We start from the raw sequence: 24,723 nt of genomic DNA, 5'->3' as shown, positions 1-24,723 counted from the left end.
TACACTCCAGCTAAAAGTTGTTTTTCAGGTTTGGTTAGCAAGAGAACATCATGGAAAAATGGTAATAAAATGCACACTTTAAAGGAAAAACAATAAAAAGGTAAAAATGGATTTTTCTGATGGTAGTCGTCATCAAGGAAGTACTGCTGTCTGGTGTCTTTCAGTCGAAATATGATTGTTGCCTCTTCCTTTCCTGTGTGTATTTTGTAACCCTATTTCTTGGCTTCACTACTTGCTCTCCTCGCTGCCATAGCACACTTGCTTTTACACACTGGAATGCTCTCAGGTAAAGTCCCTTATTGGTTGTCAGAAAAAATATATATTTTGGAGGTGAATTTAATTAATGAGGCTGTGCATTGTAGGGGAGGTGGAGATTGTACTAGGTCGTTTTGTGTTTTATTTATTACGTTGTTCCCCGTGAAAGGATTCAAGGATTTAAATCCTCTTTCTTGCCTCTTATTAGCACTGTCGGTATTATTACAGGTCCCCCTTCTTCTTCAGTTGAAGATCTTCAGGTTCTTACATGTAATGCATTTTGGAGTAGGCAGTAAGACCACGCTAGATGAAATTGCAGCTGCTGTTGTCTGATGCAGAATCATCTATTGTGGTTGAAACTCACTCCAATGCTGCAGTCTGACTATGACCTACAGCAGATGCATTAGTTTATCTATAGTGTTGTATTTGAAATATTTGTATATATCCTGAATTTATGAAAAAAAAGAACCAAAATATTCTCAGCGCAATAAAAAGGGGACCAGTAGTAATGTTAGTAATGCTAATTGAATGTAAGAAAATGGTTTTAAATCATTGGTTAGAACTGTTTCATTTGCTTTGTGTGTTTTTGCAGGGAGAAGTATGTCTTGGATCAAGACATCCGAGAAAAGGAGGAATCAATCAGACAAAAAACCAGTGAGGTTCAGGTGAGGTAATTGATTAAACTCAGGAGTATCAAATAATAAAGCACAGAAGGATGCTTGTAATAATAAGCTAACTAAATCACTACCTTCCAAACCTTTCTTATTTTCTGTGACGCTGCTCAGTAATAATAAGAATTCTAAACCTGCATGAACCCGTCAATTAAAAGGACCAGGCTGCAAACTAAAGTAGGATCAGATGACATTAAATATAGACAAGTTTTCTGGTTTCTTATAGGAATTGCAAAATGATTTAGACCGGGAAACAAGCAGTTTGCAAGAACTTGAAGCTCAAAAGCAAGATGCTCAAGATCGCCTGGAGGAGATGGACCAGCAGAAAGCGAAGCTCGAAGACATGCTGAACGACGTGAGGCAGAAGTGCCACGAGGAATCTCAGATGGTAAGGACAGGAGCCAGCTTTTGTTGTAAAAGCAAATCTATCTTTCTCATTTCACCAGGCTTCAGCTTCCTGAAGGCCTGCTTTCACAACTGATCTAAACGTAATGCTTGCAGTACTAAATGGCAGCGACGCTACCTTACAACTGAGTTGCATACGCAGAGGTTTGTGAGGAAACTCACTTAATGTTGAATTCACCATTTTCTTTCTAAGCCTGGTTTCTTCCTAAATATTTTTCAATTCCAATACGATGTCAAATGATCATTCAGTTCCTAATAATTAAAAAAAAAAAAAGAATGCTTCAAGCGTTGCTCGGGTGTTTGGTTTGCAGCTGTTGGAGAAAGATTTCCTGCTGTCCTCCTCCTTGTTCATGGCGTGGCGTTGCTGTTTCAGATTTCGTCACTGCAAATGCAGATTCATTCTCAGGAGTCAGATTTGCAGTCTCAGGAAGAGGAGCTGAGCCGGGCGAAAGCTGAATTGAACCGCCTGCAGCAGGAGGAGACGCAGCTGGAGCAGAGCATCCAGGCTGGCAAAGTGCAGCTCGAGACCATCATCAAATCCCTGCAGTCAACGCAGGATGAGATTAACCAGGTAAGCGGCTCCTTGTAAGACATTGGTCTCGACATGAGGTTTTAAATACGCCATGATTGTTTCTCGGTTTTTATATTCCTCACTAGAATTTTTCAAATGCGCACTCGGTTATTAGTTCATGTAGACAAAATTTCCTTCATCAGCAAACTGTGAGACAAGTGGGAGGTTTCACAGATCCTGACAGTAAACTGAACTGCAGAGTTAGCATACTGAATAAGTTGGTGAGATTGTCCCAGTGTTAACTTGCAAGCTGTGATGATTAATTGATTGATTGATTGATTGATGTCCTTGTCTGACTTGCTCTATAGTTGAAAATGCATGCTCTGTAAACTTATAACTGCAGCAAAAAATGACTGTTATTGTTCTCGCTAGTACATCTTGAGTTGCATTCCAATTCAGTGCATAACTGATATTCTAGAAGGCTTTATAATGTTACATTGACAGTATTGTTTTTGTTACCACTAGGGGGCAACACAGTTTCACAGAAAGCTTGATGACTGAGAATTTTATTTACTGCCCTGACTTCACCTAAAAGTAAACCAAGTTGTTGTACCACAAGTTTCATTTCCTCCAAAAAACAAAAAACCAAAAAACTGACAAAGAATCAAACGGTTGACAAAAATAGAACGAGTAAACGCCTTGAAAGCAGAGAACAGATTGAACTTTGACTTGGTGGCAGTGAGACTGGTAAGACAGTCACGGCACTTTGAGTTTGAAGAGCATTCATTAGTAGCTCTGTTGCAAATTATTAAATCTGTTTAATTCTTTTGATTTATTCCCAGCTTTTGAATCTTGAAATCTTTGTACCATCGCTTTAAATAAATTATTTAACAAAGATTGGGTCCTCTGTTCATGATATTTTCTGTTTCAAAATGCCTTGAGTCTCGGTAGGTTAATGGACTACTCTAGAGGTCTGGGTTTAAACCCATCTTTGTTCATGAGTTAAGTGAGCTTGGCAGTTGATTTTGTTCCCCTGTGTTCTGCAGTCCATATCAGAAAATCAACATTCAACACAGTTATACAATTCAAGCCTGTCCCCCAGGGACCTCGTAAACTGATTTGCAAGGAGTGTGAAATACCACTTCTCTTCACTTGTGTGTTTATTATTTTGCTTCTCATTTGACTGTATGTGGCATCACATCGTGGTGGCTTTTTAAAACTTGGTAAGGCACCATTTTGATCTCAATAGCCTTTTAACCATCTTAAAGAAGTGCAGCTGGTACAACAGAGTGAAACAATGAACCCGGCCACCTGCATCACTTATTGTAAGAAATACATCTGTAAAAATAGTGCATTGAACAGTGTGATATTTCTTGCATCTGCTTGTGTACGAGCGGAGAGGCCACAGGGGTGCTTTAAACTTTTAAACTGAGTTTTAAAGTCACCAGAATACCGATACAAGTGGATCTAAACAATAAGATAACTTCATACCCAAACCAAGTTGCTCTTCAAATCCCCTGTGTCATTATCCCCTAATAAGTCACCCAACCACAGACAGGTATTGTAATAAAAAAAAAAAAATTAAAGATGCAGACAGTACCCAGCAGGGTTAGTTGATCTCAGGAGCATGAAAAGATGCAGCATTTTTTTGAGAAGGCTGTAAAGGGAGGGCCAATCGAAAGCAAACTGCATGTGAATTCACCAACGTGCAGGTTTCCCCTTTAATAGTGACGAATACTGAAATAGAAAGGATGAGTGTCCTTAATCCAGTTGCACAGCACAAGAACCGCTCCAGCCAACACGGAACCTGTCTTCCATTTTGATTGCAAGTGGCTTGAACTTGGACGTTAAAGGATTTTTTTTTTAAAATGCAGCTTCCATGCAAGTGTGAGATATTGGTTTCTTGCCATTGCAGGCCAGGAGTAAGCTCTCCCAACTCCAGGATAACCAACAAGAGATGTGTAAAAACATTGAGCAGTACAACAATGCACTGAATGGGACTCACGGGGGGAGCATGACTAACCTTGCTGACATGAGTGAAGGAGTTCCTGAGAGAGACAATGGAGGCTTTGGAGCAGTGGTAAGGCTCAGCAAAACTGTAACCAATACCCAGAGGCAATTATTTGTGGTTTTATTAAAAAAAAAAAAAAAATGTAAGAAATAGTTCTGTATGAGCTACTACGCTTGGTAGAGTTACTAAGTGGTAGTACCAAAAGCTCGACTAAGCTTTACGGCTAGTAGGTCATGACTTTTAAGTATGAGCAGACAAATCTTAAAGCAAAATAAATAAATGCTCTTGTTCGTATTCTTCCAACGTAACAGAATTTACAAATGACTATCAAAAAGATAACCAATGCATAAATGGGGTCTGAAAAAAAAGCTCACCTTCTACTGTATAGCAGAGTGTTTCTCTCCTTTCTAGCGGGCTTGAAATGGAAACCTATCCTTTTGCAATGTGTTTATCTTCCGATGTCTGATGTATCTGCTCCCTGCTGTACTGGGTGATATTATTTCCATTGTCGCCCATCAGATAAAAGGCTAGTGTGCGCTGTGCAGCACTTGCAGTCACAGGCTGCAAACATCTAGATGTTGTTTTAAATTCCGGTTTCAGTTTGTACTTTAAATGGTGCCAACATTCTCACACTGATAAATATTTGCATTGTCGATACATTTTAGATTCTTATGTTGAAGAAGGAATGATCTCCTACTACTTTGTGGAACTATAAATACCAGTCAGTCTGATTTACATCCATGGCTGTGTGGGATTATAAATATTTAGAATTATGTGAATGTTTTAAATTATATTATTTATATTGTATTATTTATATGTATATTTGCATTTGTTTTATATATTTATATATTCATAGTATCAAATGTAAACGAATGGTATGATATTAACTTCATGTTTGCTTTAGCAGACAATATAAACGTGATTGAAAAGAAAAAAAAAATCAAGTGGCTGAATGCTGCGGAACATATACTTGTGGGATTGATATTCCAGTTATAAAACTTGGTTTGTGATTGACTCTGATACTATTTGAGTTATTCCGGGTTGCTCGAGGTCTGTTTTCATGCCAAGGCTTCACGCAGTCATCTACATAAAATATGAAGGCACTTTAAACTGCAGGACACTTGGACTATCGACTGAAAGCTGAATTGGAATATCTTTTTCATTACAGGAGGATCCCTTCAAGGCAAACACGCCAGTGTTCAATAACAACGTCCAGGAGCTGCGCACAGACCCATTCCAGTCCGAGGACCCATTCAAGACCGATCCATTTAAAGGTGCAGATCCCTTTAAAGGCAGTAAGTAACATTGTACTAATAACCACAGCAGCAGAAGACCCAGCCTGTCCTGTGCTGGATGAAAGTGTCCCCTGCGTCCTGCAGTCTCTCCCTTGACCACAGGTCCTCCTTCTTCTTGTCTCTCCTCTTGTTCAGCTCTCCTTTGTCCCTCTGCTTGTGACTTGGTTGCTGTGACAAGTCTTGATTGTTTTTTTACTGCAGTGTCTTGATGCATGCACTCCAGCCAGTTCTGTTATTTTGCCTCTGTAGTGGTATCAGTCAATGATTTATTTTGTTGTGTATCCTCAGTCTACTAACAGCTTGACAATGAAAGGTTTCCGAATAACCTGAATGTTATTAGTTTGTCACATTTGTATTTCAGACTGTGAGTAGACAATATGTTGAGCGATCTAAATTAAAAAAAAAAAATCATGCATCTATATACTGAAGAAACGTTTATCACAAGAAAAGAGAATTTTGCCTTTCCCATTGAAGCATGCTTTCTTTATTTCATACTAAATATTAAATCTCCCCACTCCCACCCTAAGTTTGACCTAACCAGAATTGGTTACCAGTTTTACAGTGTGGTTTCTTTCATCAGGTGACCCATTTCACAATGATCCTTTTGCAAAGCAGCCACCAACTATAGCAGGTATTCATAGCAATATTTTTGTTTTCAATGTATTTATAAAAAAAAATATATATATGACAACAGGGAGATTTTTTTAGATTTTAAATTTGATTTTAAACCTATAAAATTCAACCAAACATGCTTCACACATTGTGAGATGCTAGCTCATAGCTTCAAAGTAAATTAACCAAACCCATCTATGTTACACTTAAATACACAGTAAGCAAGTGCAGCCTACTCTTGTTCTTTTCGCTGTCCTTTTGAGGAGTACGAAACAAAGAGCCGCACATACATAACACTGAAAAGCAAAAAATCCGACCCAACTAAATAGAGCTTTTGAATGGGAACAGTTTTGTGCAAATGCAGTTTGTGATATGCAGTTCTGTGTGTGCTGTTCGTTTGGTACACCTGTTTATATACACCTTTCTCACTTACCAGCCTTTGATGGCGATGGACAGATCGTACTTCCATCTGCCATGTCTTGCCAGAAGCTACTGACATATTGACATTATTCTAACCCTAATCTCAACTTTAATCAAATGGATTTGAAAAACAAAGTAATAAATTGTTGACTAAGAGCAAGAACATTGTTACTACAAAAGTCCCCCCAGTAAACTAACATTTGAAACCTAGTTTGTGTTTCAGTGTGCAAACTTATTTAAAAAAAACATTATTCAATATTAGTAAAAATATTAAAGTGTTAAAATCTGTGAATTACTAATTTTGATAATTACAATGTTCTTTCTGTCAGTCTTGGGTGAAATGTGCATAAGCATCCTTATGTTGCATCAAATGTATAATAAACACACACACACTGTATAGACCTCTGGTATACTAAATAGAATTCTTAACCCTGACTAGATTGTGCAGCTTGTACAGTAGATAGCTTGCAGACCATGTAAAGTGTAGGTGATCTTGGAAGTAGTATTTTAGCGATGACATTTGATATTGTCGCCAAAGTTACCCTGTGGTGGGGAAGTGGGTGTGTCATTAAGTTATTTTTAAAGGTCGTGAAATGTTGGGAAAGGCAATATAGACATTCATATAGTTTTTAACCATGTTGCTGTTGATTGTTAAAGACAGTTTGTGCGTGGCAGCTCCGATGTACAGATACAGTACATAGACACTGTTCACAACAGAGGATTTGTTCTTCAAACAGATCCTTTTGGTGGGGACCCTTTTAAAGAGAATGATCCGTTCAAGACTTCCCCGACAGAGGATTTCTTTAGAAAACCGCCCAAGGCCGACCCGTTCGCGTCACCGGATCCTTTCAGTAAAAGTGCAACGCTTCCCTCAAAGGTAAGCTGGAAGGGATATTTAAGGATTTATTTTGAGGCTGCAGTAGAGGAACTATCTGGGCAAAGATTGAGCTCACTTGATGGCATTAACACACCATTTTAAACCAGGGTTCTGACCCAGCAGCAATCCCCATTAGACCACCGCCTTGCTGGGCTTTACTGAACTAGGTCTGTTTCACTGCCGCTGTTGTAGTCCAGTCAGCTTGCATTCCTCTTGCTGCTTCCCTTTGTGGAGCCTTTTGTTTGGCAGTGTAGTATAGAGAGTGGCCACCAAAACGTTTACTGTATTTATATAGTGTAAATCCCCTGCATGTGTTATAATTGCAGTGTGTTGCCAGTGTATTTAATACTATTTAAGGTTTTGGAAAGCTTTGGTAGTTAACATTTTATGTATTCTTTTTAGTCTACTCCATTTGCCAGCAGTGATCCTTTTGCACCTACAAACACACCACCAAAAGGACCAGGTATGGATACTACTAATGCAGCATTTTATCTGTAACAGGAAAGAAAAATAGCCAGTCCAAATATTTTTAGTAGTAAGTATTTGTAGTATGTAAACGTCTTCAGACAATGTGGAAGGCAATTAAAACCATAGAAAATAGGGTTAGAACCTAAAAAACAACTTTTATAAAAGAAAAAATCTAAATATATATATATATATATATATATATATATCTCTTTTAGTGGGTGGCCTTAATAAAGTATGTTTTTATACTTTTATAATTTTAATCCGCGTATTATTTATTTATTTTATAATGCGATTACTCCAATATCGTTGGTGCTTCTAATCTCCTGTTTGCAGTTACGTTGTGCTGAAATACTTTGCCTCTGAATCCAGTTTTAACCATTAGGTGTAATATTTAAAAATGACTGGGTTTGAGTTTCGGGTTTATAAATAACTGTTAAATTACAGTAAATTACTATTCCAAGTGCATTCTTTGCAGGGCATCTAACAGTGGAAATTTCAGATTTCAATGTAACCCGTTGTTAAAACCAGTTCTCACAATCGACAAAGTCTCACTTTGAGTCTGTGGGTTGCATCTGGGAGGGGGGATTCACAAAAAAAGAACAAAAGTTATCATAAAAGGTACAGCTGATTAGTAATGGTAGCAGGCGCGAATACATTCTGCCAAACATTTTACAATGCAAAATTTAGAAATCCTGCAACTTTTAATGCTAGTGTTGATAGGAAGATGACATATTTCTTTAAAATCTATAGGTTTATTAAAAAAAAAAAAATTGAAGAGAGTATAACACATTTAAAAGTAGTAAAAGTAGTAGAAGAGTTTTGCCTCCATCTAAGGATTAAAATTAACACATCTTGAATCTCAACAATGTTTTCTTTTGGTATAAATTAAAGAGTAAGTAACGGGGTTCCGAAAAAAATATAGCGTTACCCGTCCCTGCGTGTTGCTACAACTGTTTAAATGGCGTACCTTTCATTTTTCTTTTCATTAACATCCTGACAATTTTTTACACTTATGACTCTGTTTCAAAGATCTTTTGAGAATGTCCGCTCTAGTTCACTGATAGTGTAAGGATTATTGCCCACATTGTCAAACAGCTAGCACAGTAATAATGATCCATGGTGTGGTACGGAAGAGAAAAGCCAGAGCACTTACTGTTATGTTTTTTTTTTTTTTTAATCGCTATTCCTGCAGTGATTTAGAGGATTAGATCTCAAACCCCAGTGCACTGGAGCGAACATTTTGAAAAGAGCTTTAAAACAGACTTCAGTTATAAGTGTAAAAAGTTGTCAGGGTGTTCACAATGAAGAGGCAAATTACAGGTACGTTATTTAAACAGTTGTATCGACACGTGGGGACGTGTCACGCTGTATTTTTCAGAACCCCACTACTTACTCTTTAAGACAATGTAGGCTGAAGTTTGTTCGTTAAAGTAATAATTTAAAAAAGTAAAAAGTGAAGTTCATTCTAAAAAGTCAAATGTTTCAAAGGCTCCTTAATTAAAGAATTAAGAAGTTCTGATAAATATGCTTATTTGAATTTAAAAAAAAAAATTAAAAGATTATCCAAATTTAACTTTCTGGGTACAGTTTCTAAGAATAATTGTATTTCACTGATTTTTATATTTTAAAAAGAATAAAAAGACAGAGGTGGGGAGAGCACACAGCTTTATAAGCCAAAGTTTCTCTGGATTTCATTCTCACTTATTCTTTAGGTGCAACTAGAAATCTAGAGCAGCAGGATATGGCTAACAAAAAAACTATTCTTACAAAAAAACGTGTGCGGACCCTATCTCGGCTAGGATGCTTTATTTTGCAGGAAATTGCCTTAATTCAGAAAACACATTGCTTCATGCAACCCTGATGAAATTTCAGACTTTGTTATAACATAAGAACAGCTGTGTTTCCCACGAATGTGGTTTAACAGATGGAATCATATACATTGTTTTACTCTGCCGCAGCATAACAGCAGAGCTCTTTTTATATCCCTTTTGGATTTAAGTACTGCTAAAAGGTTCATTTGTTTACTTTTGAATTAAATAAAAATCTTACTGCAAGTTTTTTTTTTTTTTTTTTTTTTTTTTTTTTTCCGAGCTTAAGAAGCTGCCCAAGCATTTCTTAACATGTGATACAAGACTTATTACTGTGCTGTGGGCCAGCGAGGTTTGTTTAAGCTGAAGTGCATAGTTCAAATACTTTTAATATTAGTCCTTTTCTTCTGCAGCGGTAGTTACACCCTACAAATGAGGAACAGTCAAAACATAACCAGATCTATACCGTTTTGAAAACTAATGAAGTTATGAGAAGTTATTCCATGATATATTCTCAGTCGGTAACACCATTCTTTTCAGAGTAGTAAGTGACATTATTGGCTGAAGGCTTTATCTTGGGAACTGCTTTAGAATCTGAATTTGAAGTTCCTTTCATAGGCACATTTTTCTGAGTTTCTTGGTCTGATATATTTAGGTTAGTTTCCCCCTTTGTGGGGGATGTGTAAAGTTATATACAGAGGATACTACATGATTTCACTCATGACAAAGGCTGTGGACAATCCTCCCCCATTTGTGCAATAATCACAGCAATTCATGTGTAACCATGGTGTATTATGTTTGTATAACAAACAAAAAGGGTTGATACCAGGAGGTTCCCGGTTCAAATCCCACTCAGCCACTGACTCACTGTGTGTGACCCTGAGCAAGTCACTGAACCTTGTGCTCTATCCTTCGGGTGAGATGTAAAACAAATGAGGTCTTATTGTAAGTGACTCTGCAGCAGCAGTTGTTGATGATGCATAGTTCATCCCCTAGTCTGTAGAATCGCTTTGGATAAAAGCGTCTGCTAAGTGACTAATTTTAATACAGTAATAATAAAGTAAATATCATGACCCTAATGCCTACGTTTCAGTTTTTGAAAAATAAATCTTTTGGAAGCAGGTGGTTTTCCTTTCTTGTGTAGGAAGTTAAAGTCCTGCTGAGCTGTTAGTCGCTGTTGTAACTTGTTATTTTATTTCTGACCGTAGATCCGTTTGGAACGCTAGACCCGTTTGGTAGTAGTGCCTTTGGAAGCAGTAGTGGGTTTGCTGACTTCAGTCAAATGTCAAAGGTAAGCTGGGGGTCCTCCATATAAAACATATTGGCATAATTTTTTTTTTAAAAATCCATCCTTGTGCATCGGCACATTAAGTTCTGTAAACTGCTTTTATCTATTTGTTTTATTTATTTTTCTGGCTGATTGTCGTTTTTGTGTGCCATGCACAAAAATCTTTTTGTTAATTGACAAGGGTAGCGTTTTTAAGGGAGTGTGTTAATTTCGTAAGAATGCTTAAATCAGTTATTTTCATTTTTCAGTGTTTCTCTGTGGTCTTTCTCGGCGCTGTGTGGTGGACTTAGTTTCAGTTTGTGTGAGAAGTCTGTAGGTGTGTAAGAGTCGAGGGGAAAGCTTGCTTGAAAAGCCTTGAAAGGTCTTGAGAAACACACACACAGTACATGATAGCGATAATTGAGCTGAAACCCACGCAGTGGTGAAATGTACATAGTTTCCACTGTTCTTTTACATAAGGTATGTTAAGTTTTGTTGGTGTGTTACAGTTTGAGCCTCTTTCTGCGGTTTTTTTTTTTGTATTTTTTTTTAGCGATATCTTTGATGCAATTAATTCAACTTTTGTATAATTAACAGTGGCAATGAACGATTAAAAATAAAACGCACACAGCCGGAGTGTCCTTGTAATCTAGCTATTAGAAATGAAATTGGATACATTTGTATGAAATCAACAGTTTATCAGATTATACCCAACTGCAATATGGATGGTATATAGGAGGCAAGCAGTCTATGAAAAAAAAGTTTTCTTCATTCCTGGCAGAGTAGGACAGGCCCGCTCATTGCATACGGGGCCCCATTTTGAAGAATGACCCGAAAAAGAACCCCAATCCAATGTTATTTATGCTTTTATACAGAGTCAGACGTCTCATGCAGACCCCTTTGCTTCCTCATTTGGTGGCCAGGAATTCTCTGAAGATCCTTTCAGGGGCAAGACTGACATGCCAGCCCTGCCACCCAAGAAAAATGTACCTCCCAGGCCTAAACCACCCAGCGGTAAGTTTTAAATGCAGTGGTAGGTAAAGGCCACATTGGGGGGAAAATCCATGCAACATCACTTGGCACTATAGAAGGTTTGACCTTTGCTAATGTAAATTATGATCGTATTTGTCTTCACTTACAATACAATTCACATTTCTGACATTGATACGCTTTCTAACAAATGATACGCTACAAGCTGTGCACCTTTTGTTACTGCGAACATCTTGTATGCCTAAATCGTATTGTATTTTTCTATTATCCTAAAGCCTTGTTGGCAGTTATAACTAAGGCAGATGTACATATGTGTCAATATATTTTTAGCTACACTGCGGTGCAAAAGTCTTAGACATTGTGCACGTTTTTGGGGGGGTGGGCGGAGGCTTTGAGTAAATTGTTGATGCTCATAACATCGATATATATAACTCCTGAATGTGTCTAAGACTTGCACAGCAGTGTATATCTTGGGAACCAATATCCAGATGTCTTGACACTTTTAATGTGGTGTATCATCTATGTGTTAAGTAACGTACCTTTTTTGTTAATTCTTCATCTTATGAAACTAGTTATCACAGATGGGAAGGTTCTGCTTAGTTCAAATTCTTAAAAAGCATTTTATTTTGTTGCATTTACAGTTTTTTACAGAACAGTAGACTGTAAGTATTATGCTGTTGCACTGATGTCTAAAGAGGGGCGTGGTTTGGGAGAAGCGAGTTGTGCTTAAACAACACTAGAATATCGATAGTCAGCGCTGCATGTGCAGCTGCAGAACTAATACTGTTTTGCTGGGTGTACCTTGATGTTTGCATTTGTACCATGCTAATGTAAATGTTGCTTAATACCACAAATATGAGGAAAGAAATGCCATTAAGAAAAGTAAATGTATAATTTCCTCTTTAACCATGGGATGCATTATACACAGCATGTACTTGCATTGTCCCATTAGCTGAAACTTTAATATACAATTTAAGATCAGAAATGGGATAAGGGGGGCATTGAGTTGTGATGAAAAGCGATCTGGACTTTAATGAAATGCAGAGAATTGGCTCAGATTGATTCCTAAAGTGAAAGACATAAGCTGATTATGCCTAGCAGTGCCATAAAGCCATAGACAGTCACTATTCAGGCAGTAACAAACAAAACAGTTATGTCTGCAGTGTTAAAAGAGTTAAGTAAAATGACGCTGTCATTTAAAAAAAAAAACAACTCAACACTGTTTACAGGTAGTATTATATTCTTACTAGAGGTTCAAATAGAGTTCACATGCTAACTGACGGATGCCCTCACACCAAGCAACAACATTGTTTTGTTGTTCACAAGCCACTCTTGCCCTTGCAGATTTTGAGGTAAGAGGTAAGAGCTGTTGATTTCAAATCGGGGCAGTGTTATGAGGGCAGCGGTGGTAAGGTTCAGGAAGTCGGTGTAGGTGTTCATAAACTGGTTGATAAGCTGAACTCAGAGCTGTGATGTGCTAATATTGGGATCTGCTGTGTTTTCTCCACCCTTGCCCACTTCCTTCGACTGCAGCTCTGTGTTCAGTACAACGTGGCTTTCTCAGCATCGCTATCTGCTAAATTCTGCCCTGACCAGTGTTTAACCTTTTGACTTTTTCTTGATTAAAGGATGCTGCATGTTGCACATCTTTCAACTTTTAACCTCTGAGAAAAATAAAATCAAGTGGTAGATGGTAAATGATACACAAGACAGTGTACTCGATTTACTTTCTTTTTTTATTATTAAAAGTGATATGAATTTGATCATTTTGTTAACTTCCAGCCCAATTTTATATGCAAATAAGGCCTGTCAGCTATTTCAAAGGCTCTAATGGATTGTTAGTGGTCCAGTTAGTGTATTTTAATTACAGGTTTGATTTCAAAACGCTGTGAAACTTTTTCAATTTCCTTAATTCTTACTGTTTTTTGTGAAGCTGATGTGGTATTTCCTTGAACAAATAATACTTCTAAATATACACGCCTTGGAAGATGTGTGATCCGTGTCCCATGCCATAGCAATTCTTTAAAAGCTGCAATAGTTTACCACTACAGAATTCACAGAACTGGTGCGTCGAATTAACACGTTTTAAATTTTTAAATAGCCAAGCTCAGCACTGCCATGAGCCTGTCTGGATCATGAGAAAAATGCAAAAAAAAAAACAAAGACCATAGTACAGCCAGTAGTAGTATATATATATATATATATATATATATATAGATATAGATAGATAGATAGATAGATATTCTTTGCTATGCAAAGGACATTTTCCACTCTGAATTTTTTGAATGACATTGTCAGAATTTGGTATTAAACATTCATGGGAGTTAGAAATGCAAGTGTTCATTAATTCCTATCAGTTGTAATTTTAGACGGTACCTGCCTAAAAGATGTATAAAAATTTTTTTTTAAAAAAACATTCTGATCGTCTGATCATTTTCATATCAGAATTCAGATCTACATTTTCCATCATCTTCTGCAATGGTGGCTGTTACACGTTGTTGCAGGGAAAAAAAAGATTGCTTCAGCAATTAGCTCTGCTGTAAAAAGCAAGTCTGTTTTCTCATTACACTTAAATAACAGCTTGATTGACTAAGTGGTTAACACCTATTCTGATAAGCGCTGCCCCATGTTCCTTTCCCACGCCTGCCTAAGGGTGCCATCTTTTTTTGTTTTTTTTCTCATGATTGAGTTACAGCTACTCTCTGCTGAACCACAGTATTTGTATGCTTTTAAGACACTATGTGATAAGCCTGAGCACAAGGCTGAAGTTATTCTGCAGGAAAGCAGATGATAAATTAAAGTTAGATTCTCACTGGTACCACCTACCAAAAACTCATTGCTAAAACCATGCTGTGTCCTTAGCAAGTACACCAACTGAGACTGATCTAGTGTTGCTGTAAAAAAAAAAAAAAAGATTTAAAAATGTGTTTTCTATGATATTAACATAATTTAGATGATTTATTTAACAAATGTAAAAAAATAAGCTACAAAATGATATCCCAAAAGTCTACCGGAAGCCATAATAGTAATACATTATTTCATGTTAGATTTTGAAAGGTCACATTTTTCAATTGTCAGTTTTTTGTGAAGTATATGGAAAACTACAAAGCGGTATGCTATTCGATATGCTAGTGCAACATTATTTCATTTGACTTTATGAAGCAAAATGTTCTATAGGGTGATGCAAAACATTTGGCCTTAGCTGTACTTCACTTTTCTTACAGTTTTCCTTTAAGTTCTGTCCTGTCAAAGATTATGCATTCCATTGCTCATCCCTGTTAAAGGAACCTTACGTTTTTGTAAACCTGTTGCAGCCGTTACGTCAACTAATATGTCATAAAGCATTTATGATGCCGTCTTCGTGTTTGTTACAGAAAAACTAACGGTACCTCTCACTCTGATTTGTGACCTCAGGTTGCTGCCGTGTTGGGGTTGTGTGACTTTAAGGTTTCGGGATGTTAAAGATGTAACGCTTTGAGATACTAGCTTCATGCTCTGTACGCCACAATATTCTCTAGTTCTGACGTTGGTATCGTACATGAAAAATGAAACGTGTTCTGTTGGTAAATTTACAAATCCATTTCTTCATTGCTACATTGTTTTAACCTCAGTCATAACAATATGAATGCTTTGTAAGATGTAGCAATGACTACAGTCAGAGTATATAGATATGATATTTTGCATTTGCATCTTATGAGTTGAGTGGTTTGAGTAATTTCCCCTGTTTACAAGCTCCCAAAATGAATTAAGAAATAAGATCTTTTTTTTTTTTTGCTGAAAGATGTGCTCAATGCATATGGTCATAAATATGACGAGAATAGATACACACATTTTTCACACTACATCGAATTGAAAACAATATAAAGATGCACTGTTCATGTTTTTGTGGCAGCGACCCTTAATGTGGTGACGGTTTTATTCTTGTTGTTTTTGTTTAAATTTAACCTCCACAGTGGGGTTTTGGTGCACCACTAGGGTAGCTGCTGAAAGCACTGTGGCTTTCATGGCAGGACACGGTGCACGTTAAGTGAAACTACAAACATGGTTTATCTCTGGTGTGCTCGAGAGAAGCACTGAAGCTGTAAACAAGCCTGTGCCCTACGTGAAAAACTATATGTAAAACGCGGGGAGATTTGTAATCGGCTTCCAGTGCAACAATGTTGCACAAAACCTTTTCCTTCCACATTTTTTGACAGCATTTTTTTTTTTTTGTGAGAATGCACTATAATAGGGGAGGCCAGTCATGGTCCCAGAGGGCCATTCCACTCCAGGTTTAACAGGCATAATTAATTACTTCAGGTACTGCATGGAGGTTTAAGTAGTTCAATTAAACAATTTAGAACAGGGTTGGAACAAAGACCAGGAGTGGAAGGGACCTCTTTGGACACCCCTGCTCTATTAATCTGGTTTAGGTTTAAGATAACTAGATCAATGGAAACCAGACAAAGTCCAAGACTACTCCCTTGCTTCCTTAGAGCACAGTCCCTCCTGGTCAGACTTTAAAGCATGCTTGCTGGGGAACTGGCATTGCCACAGCTTGTGGTATCCTTGTTCTGTGCTCAGAAAGAGAGGACTTTAATACCCAGCGTCGCAATCTTGCCTCCTTCATCAGAAGCATTAAAAAAAAATAGTGACACTGCAGCCGAGTTTAAGCTTCCATTATCCAGAGGTCAAGCAAACGTAAATGGGAAAGGATGTGGTGTAATGCAGTGTTATGTCACAACTGACAGTACATACTTTAGTACATAGGTGGCATGGTGTTTGGGAATTGTAGCGAGTGCTAAAATAGCCTGCATGATGACTTTATAAGTCCAATGTTGTCAGTGGTTTGTTTGAGCTTCGTTAAGTAGTTTTTGAGATTAGTTAATTTGCTTTAATCTGACGTCTTTTGGAAGCGTTTATTTTGTGTGATGAACTAACCGTGCATGTGTGGCACCTACATCATTTGTAAAGAACATATTTTAAGACGACAGAGCTTTTACTGAAAGGCATCGTTTATACGTTGCAGCAAGAAACGACTTGGCTAAGTTGTTTCCGTTCCGTTTTTTATACCATTGTTCTGTTCCTTTCAATAAACGTGTCCTTGTAAAACATGTTCCATTTTGTTTGAATCGTGCTTTAGCTTGCAAACACTCTCGGTTTTTAAAGAAAAGATCTGAAGCTGAGATAGAAAGATTACACAAGGCATGGATAGTGTGAACAGGGTTTATCTTGATATCGTCATACCAACACCTTGCTGGTTACTTGACTGTATACGGCATGCAGGGCACACCAGATAAGTTAAACAGCCTGTTGAAACCAATTAGGTGATGTTATCGGAATGAAAATGCTGTCACCTACGTCTTTCTCACTTATTTCTCCATTCTGACCACATACAGCATATGTATGTATTCTAGGCCTGATTTTCAAAAGGTGATCTAATTACAAGCATTTCTTCCACTAATAATTTAAGTAGCCTGACAAACATGAAACGAGATTTAGGTTTTGCATGCAATGCAGCATGAGAAGGCAATATTTAAACAGATACACGATGTTGTTAGTATCATAATTACATTTTAGTCTAATGTGAGAAATAGTGGAAGTTTAGGTGGTGTTTCAGAATGGTTGTACATCTTTGAATTTCAGTGTCAGGGGGGCGATTGGTATCCACATGATTTAAATTACCTAATAAAAAAAAGTTTAATGCAAAAATGCATGTGTGGTAAGGATGTACAGTCACGACAGAGCAGAGCATCTTTAGCAATGAAAGCAATAATCCATATTCCATCACTGACTCGCTTCCAAGTTGAGGGGGGGGGGGGGCGGTGGGGGGCGCCTTTTGGGGGAAATAATCTTTCTTCTTTCTAAACTTTCTAGGTAAAAGTACTCCAGTAAACCTGCCTGGGTCAGGAGATTCCTCCAAGTCCAGCGACCCTTTCCAGCCCTTTGGCGCTGAAGACAGCGACCCATTTCAAAATAAAAAGGGGTTTGGAGACCCATTTAGCGGCAAAGATCCTTTTGCTCCTTCCTCCTCAAGTAAAGCTTCTAAAGACTCTGCCTTGGGTTTTGCAGACTTCAGTTCTGTAAGTTGAGTTCAGTGATACTCTCTGTCCAGCCCACCCTTTTGCTTTCTGCTTATAGTGATCATTATTTAACTGAGAAATCTATAGCAGAATGCATCACCAGCTTCTATGCCTCTCTGCTGCGCCTCATGCTGGCCACCTTCATGCTACAGACATAGCTTTTTAGGGAATAACCGATTCCTCTCCGTTATTTCACACACCAGAATTAAAACAAACAAACAAAAGCTTGCCAGGACGGGGCCAAAAGCTACCTTTTAATAAGCAATTCTTCTGCAAGTGGCAGTAGCTCTCAAACACATTTTAAAAAAAAAACACTTTAATTGGTAACGCAAAATTTAAACGAACAGGCGATCTGATTTGACATCTTTTAGTGAGGGAGTCGTTATACTGTGTTACAGCAAACAAGATCAGGTTTTCATTTTCTTGCCTTGCAAATATAGGGATTTATTGAATTGTGATTCTTTTTCAACAACCACTACAAACGCCCCAGTGTGGCAGTGGAAAACCTGTTAAGGCACAAGGTCCTGAGTCCAGTACATTAAGCTCAGGTCCATTAGCAAGTACTTTGCTTATATGTATATCCTAATTTCATTGAAGTGCCTTGCAGGAAAGCAATTTATTAATATTTATCTAATATAATAAAATAACAGAGATATGACCCTCTCCAAGGGACAGTTGTAATTAATTAGTTGTTTAAAACTTGCAATGTTGGTACTAGTTTAAAAAAACAGACAAAACATAATAATAATAATAATAATAATAATAATAATTATTAATAATAATAATAATAATAATAATAATAATAATAATAATATTTATTTTAATTGCTTCATTCCTATCAATATCTGAAATCTCGCTATACTTAAATGCTTCTAACAGTTTGCGGGTGCTTGAAGGACAGTTTTAAACAATTAGGCTGCTGTTATGAGGTATGCTTCAAAACCATGCCGGCAATCTTGAACATGCACAGCTTTGAAAACCACCAAGACATTGTAGACAAACTAGGGTGTCCAAATCTACTGTTCTTTCTCCCTCGTACAGAAGTCTTTAGACCAGAGTGCTGGAGAGAGATGTTGAATACTCCCCTTTGGGGTGTGTTCGTAATCAGAAGGCTGCCTTGGTTATTCAAGATGAGTTTGGCAGTGTTTCTAAGGGCTTGTGTTTCCTTGTCAAGTTGAAGAACTGACTGGATCCCATTCCCAGGACTGTTCCTGTACCGGCTTTGTTTTTGTGTCCTAAAATAAAGCAGCACAGAAAGCTGTATGTTACCCATAGAAACACGTACTTGAACACAATTGCTGCGCTGTCTTGAGCAAACTAAATAATAATAATCAAGCACAGATCATAATTGCAGTGATCATCAGGATTAGAGAATGTTTTAAAACGTCACTGATCAAACTTTGAGAGCTATAGTTTCTACTCCTTTTAAGATACTTGCACAAGAAGCAGGAAGCCTACACTCATAACTGACGATACTATTACAGCTATCAGTGTGTTGTGTTTATATATATATATATATATATATATATATATATATATATTTATATATAGCTAGCTCTGCAGTATCTGATGCTACAAATGCAAGTTTTTTGTGAACTTGTTTTTCAAAGAACAGCTTTTCGGTGGTGGAGAGTTAGTTTTAATCTTCAGACAACTGTGTAGAATTTCTTACGACGGCGTGGGCATTTGAATGCCCTCCGCGTTGGTTTTTGAAGATGCCTCATAGCAAGAAGCCTACTGATTTGTTGACTTTGGTAGCAGCAGTATCACTACTCAGCTCTCAGTCCTGAGGTTACAGAGCATGTTATTGGTGTGCATTCCAGTATCATAGCAAGCAGACCCATTTTGTTTTATTCTTTATCGGTCTCCTTGATATTCTCTGCTGTCTTTCTGTTGTCGTCACATTGCATGGCAATTAGGATTTGGTTGCTTGCTTTACCATTTCTGACTTCTTGGTTTAATGTAGGTAAGGAAGGAGGGGAAGTACTAAAATGGTTATTTTTCATGACCCCCCCCCCCCCCCCCCCCCAAAAAAAAAAAACTTTATAGATATCACAGGCCTTTTGTCTGAAAATGTAGAGGTGCTGAAATGTATTGTACAGTTTTTTAATAAAATACTCCTAGTACTGGGAAGATATGCTAATACATATCCCATATCCATATGTTAAGGGCGAAACCCGGTAGTCTGGCCAGTCTAGTTATGCCTGGGCAAATCTAGTTTCACCAAGGTCTTCTGGGTGAATCCCGAAGTTACCACTTTTTTTCGGCACTTGCCTGCGTCCTATCGGGCAAAATCTAGATTGGCCCAGAACTTGAAAAGGACAACTGGGCGAAACCTGTTTTTTCAACAGTTTTCACTGAATTTCGGGGCTAGTCCGGACGAGTCTAGTTTTGTCCAGGGCTTCTAAATCGATGCTGGGTGAATCTGGTTCGCCCATGCCATTAATTTGGGTAAGTCTAGTTTCACAAGGCCCAACCGTCTCAATGACAGAAACAGAAAATCCCATTAAGTTACCGGATTGCATTATTTATTCTGATCCAAGGATTATATTATCCTTGTTCTGAACCAGGATGGTTAAGCAAATCCTCCAAAGTAAAGACCGTGGCCAGTAGCTGTCATTGCATGTAGAACTGTACTGTCCCATCAGTGTGTGTGTGTGTGTTTGTGCCATAGAGGCTTCTGTAGATTACTGTAGACACCTGTGTGTTAAATTCTCATGTGGTGGTAATAGTTTATTTATTTATTTTAGTTTTTTTTTTTTTTTACTTCCATTTTGTTTTTGCTGCATGTCATTTTGTCATGTCCTCTTTTGCATCGTGAATAATCAGCTTTTATTTATGTATGTGTATTGATTGATTGATTGATTGATTGATTGATTGATTTGGTTTATTTAGGGTATATTTTAAATGTTGTATGGACATTTTTTTTTCCCTTAGGGGGTTTGTTTTTAGTGTTTTTTTTTTTTTTACATTTTTTTCAGGAGTGGGAAAGAAGGTAAGATTTAAAATAAATGAGGTAATACAAAAACGTACACATTGCTACATTTTACTATACACTGTCCTTCAGCTAGTATTGTGTACCTACACAAGGGTGAATGCATATGTCCTCATTATTTTTATCAGAATAAATACTGATTAAAAAGGGATATATATATATATATATATATATATATATATATATATATATATATATATATATATATATATGACTGAAAACACTGTGCACAACCAGTTTTGTTAAATCTTCTACCTTCTATTTTTTCGCACTCCCACCAGACTTACTGATATGATGCATACATTTCCAGTATATTACCTTGTATAAACTGTACCTGTAGAATTACATACACCAGTAATACCTATTACTTCATTGCTTATTGTTTATCACTTATTTGAATCATAACTCGTAACATTGTCGATTTTTATTTCTTTTCTGTTAAATTTGAATAGAGTTCCCTTTTTTATTCTCTGTTAACAAGCATTTCCATACACTTGTTTTAAGTGCCTGCATGTGCTCTTGAATTGGCAGAAAACTTCGTCTGTACTAAATCCTTGTCACCTCCCCCCCTTTATGTCTAAATCATGCCGTTACGTTGCTTGTAATTGCAGCAGAGGTCTGCCTGTTTCACTTAACATCTAGCACTGAACTTGGCAGCTATGGGTTGATCTTATTGGAAACCAGAGCTGTATTCTCCTACTATCAGGCAATATAAGAGACCGTCAACGCCCTCCTGAAGCTCCTTATAAACACGACCACTCTGTCAGACCCTTAGCCCATACGTGGAGCAGCTCTCTGCTTGGACTGTGCTGCTCGTTCCGTTTGGTGGTCATGGTGGAAGGATTCCCAAAGTAACTCAGGCCTGATGTTACCGAATCACTGTTAAGACTAATTGATTAAGGGAACTGTCCTGGAGAGAGAAATTAAATTGTGAGCTCATCAATGAGATGAAACATGAAAGTACAAGTTTGCATAATTTCTCTCTTTCTTTTTTTTTTTCTCTGAAAGGAATAATAATACATAAATAAAGAATGTAAATAAAATAGACCAATAAACGTAATCATTTTTCTGGATTGTTTAAACTACACTCTTCAAAATCAGGCTGGCCGAGTGTAAATCGTAAAGGCAACTCAGGGACCCTCAGGTGTATTTTGTCATTCAAAATTACAACCATAGCAATAAAAATGATTCATTTTTTGACACATTTTATTTATTCTCCAGGACCATTGCCTTAAACAAATACAAACGCAGAACTATAGAAATATATAGGAAATGCATGGACAAGTGTAATAAGTGAATAGTCACCGATATGTGTTAATAATGGTAATTTTAGAATGCAACCCTAAAGCAGTGCTATGAAAAACTGACACTACTTCTAATTAATTGTCGTGGTGTTTTCATGTGGATACAAGTTAAACCGTTGGTGCTTGGCTTTCGATAACACAATATTGCGTAGTCTTTTGTTTGCAAGCTAAACCAACATGCTGTTTTAAAGAAGCAGTTTTTTTTTTTGTCTCTCCCAGCTTGGAAATGAGGCCCAGCAGCTGGCGTGGGCGAAGCGGGAGAGCGAGCGTGCGGAGCAGGACCGGTTAGAGAGGCTGCGCAGACAGGAACAGGAGGACCTGGCGCTCGCCATCGCTCTCAGCAAGGCAGAGATGTCAAACGCATGAGCCGCTCGGAGCCAACGCATCAACCTGCAAAGAGAGAGAAAAAACTCTTTAATATGAACGATATCGGACTCTCTCTGTGTGTGTGTGTCAAGAGTTGAATAACAATTCCTAAGTGAGCTGAAGTCTAAAAAAAAAAAAGATTTTGGTTGATTTTATTGTGTTTAGGGAGGGTGGTTGGGTGGGCTTGGGAATGAAGTGATGCTCTGTAAATGCACTGTATAAACCTGTATCATAGACATTTAAGGCCAATTTATTTAAAAGATATAGAAACTCAAGTAACATAAACTGGAAGGCAGGGGTTTGGGTTTTGGGGGTGGGGGGCTTCTCAAAATAGATCGGTGTAAGGAACAAGGTCAGGATTGAAAGTGCTTTTGGTTAAATTGTTTAAAAGTCTGTTATCTGTAAGTTGACAGCAGAAAATCTAAAGTAGTTTCCTTGACAGATTACAAAAAAAGAATTTTTAAAAAAAAACTGGAAAGTGATTCACATAATTTGCAAAACAAAAAAATACTGGCATATCTATTTATTTTACATTATTAATATTTAATTAATAGTGTGTTGTTTTTTTTGTTTTTTGTTTTTTAATGCTTTACACTCCCAAGGATTTGACTGGTTTTCTTAAGAGATCCGAACTTTATCTTTTTATTTGATTGGGGGCACTGAACAATGTCTTTTAACTCTCTGTAATACGAGGGTCAGTAAGCACAGGCTGCAGCTGAGTTCTTGAACATTATTTTGTATCGGACTGTTTCTGATTAACTCAGATATTTGGCCAAATACTGTGTACCAACCAGGCAAGTAGCTCCTGTTGTTATTTTCTAGATGCTGTTCCATTAAAAAAAATAATAATAATAAAATAAAGGAAATCGATGGCAAATAAGGGAAGTTTGAGCTACAAGACATGTTTTATGTACATGAGTTAATTTGACAAGGAACAACTAAGGCTTACCTACTCCAAAACAAAAAAACAACCTGTTCAGAAACCGACGTCTACCTTGTTACTGTGTGGTGTTCTCCAGCAGTGTCCAGTATATGTACCATAAGCTGAAGGGTTCTTGATAATTCATTGTCATGGTTGTATCGGTTCAGTTTTTATTGAACTGCAACGCTAAAGAATAGCTGTGAAGTAGCAAGTTGCTGCCCCTGTGAGGTCTTGATAATTTTAAGATGTATTTTTAATTTTTTTTTTTTTTTTATGGTTGGTTTTTAGTAGTATCGTCCTTGTTAGGATTGCTGTACCTCAATACCCTGTGCTTCATAGCAACAATATTTTAAGCTGTTCATTGACATATCAAGTTTCAGAATTAGTCAGATTCTGAGAGTGACATCTGATGCCCTTGAATTATTATAAAAGTTTCTCATGGTTTAAGTTCATGCTAATGTACTGTATATATCGTCTGTTGACTTTCTAATCTTTGTGGTGTTTTAATCACAATCCTCCTGTAAGCACCCCTAAGGTTTTGTGCACTTTCCTACATAAACTGGACACTGTCTTGGATACATAAAAGGTGTTTCGGTGGTATTTTAGGAGACTCGTTTTCAGTCTTGTGTTTCGGTAACTTTGCAAAAGGTGTAGCAGTTTGGATTTCAGTTGTTGCCAACCCCAGTGCCCAAGATTTTAATTAATATGAATATTAATTTGAGTCATTATTTTTTTTCTTTCCATAGTGCAGTCCTTTCTTGCTTTTAGTGTTTACTGCCGAATGCAGTATTTTGTAAAAGTAACAAACGCACATTCCATTTTGTAACAAATGTGCATTACCTTAAACAACATTTATTCTAACTGCCAAAAACAGGGTGTCTACCAGACTCTGACAGCACTTGTTGTTTTAAATGATCTGACTTTACGGGGATTTGGCAGCGTATGAAATCTAAAGCCTAAAGCATTCCCAAATATCCTGTTTCACCTGCCTTGGTCTTATTTTATGTATAGAGAAAGGGAGTACGAGAAAAATATAAATAAATGTTGGAAAATCCAAGCTGTGTTACTGAAATGCATTAAAGGTGTTTGCGGATTGTGTACATTATGTTAGTTATATTTGTCCTAAAAAATCTTGGTGTAACTTAAAACATTTAAAAAGGAGATGAAGGCTGGAATTCCAGCCCACTGTACATGGTTATCATTTTAATATAATAAAAATAAGGTAACATTCCAGGTAAGGTAAGTTGTCTTTCATTTCTTCACAGCAAATGATTTATGATGTGCCAGTAGAATCTCAGAGGACCAAAATAGGCAGTTTCAACACCATGAAAATACCATTCAAATTAGTTTTAGTATCTTACAAAGATATATAATTTTTTTCAGATGTGGTGGTAGCCTAACTTTATACCGTGGTATGAAAAAAATATACATATAATTACAGATCTTTGGCTGTCCTCCGGTTGAAGAAGTAGAAAGTTCATAGT

General features: G+C 37.2%; 1 protein-coding gene across 15 annotated transcripts in view; it reads left to right on the top strand.

Moving 5' to 3' along the window:
* LOC117401313 (epidermal growth factor receptor substrate 15-like 1) overlaps positions 1-24,472 on the top strand; it is a 35,634-nt gene extending 11,162 nt beyond the window's left edge. For 3 of the 15 annotated variants that reach the window (XM_059013871.1, XM_059013875.1, XM_059013878.1), the window contains 13 exons: positions 848-920; positions 1,153-1,314; positions 1,705-1,902; positions 3,758-3,922; positions 5,022-5,148; positions 5,729-5,779; positions 6,918-7,057; positions 7,460-7,520; positions 10,542-10,624; positions 11,476-11,614; positions 12,232-12,252; positions 17,447-17,652; positions 22,171-24,472. In XM_059013871.1, the coding sequence (XP_058869854.1) occupies positions 848-920; positions 1,153-1,314; positions 1,705-1,902; positions 3,758-3,922; positions 5,022-5,148; positions 5,729-5,779; positions 6,918-7,057; positions 7,460-7,520; positions 10,542-10,624; positions 11,476-11,614; positions 12,232-12,252; positions 17,447-17,652; positions 22,171-22,317 (1,573 nt within the window). In that variant the 3' untranslated portion in view covers positions 22,318-24,472. Of the gene's footprint in view, positions 1-847; positions 921-1,152; positions 1,315-1,704; positions 1,903-3,757; positions 3,923-5,021; positions 5,149-5,728; positions 5,780-6,917; positions 7,058-7,459; positions 7,521-10,541; positions 10,625-11,475; positions 11,615-12,231; positions 12,253-17,446; positions 17,662-22,170 lie in introns of those variants that run through there. The other 12 variants (XM_059013874.1, XM_059013877.1, XM_059013873.1 and 9 more) reach the window with 10 other exon arrangements.
* Positions 24,473-24,723: the final 251 nt, after the last annotated feature.

The sequence above is a fragment of the Acipenser ruthenus genome, chromosome 47 (assembly GCF_902713425.1).
Source record: "Acipenser ruthenus chromosome 47, fAciRut3.2 maternal haplotype, whole genome shotgun sequence".
NCBI classification, from domain to species: domain Eukaryota; kingdom Metazoa; phylum Chordata; class Actinopteri; order Acipenseriformes; family Acipenseridae; genus Acipenser; species Acipenser ruthenus.
This window is presented reverse-complemented; position numbering and strand designations above follow the sequence as displayed.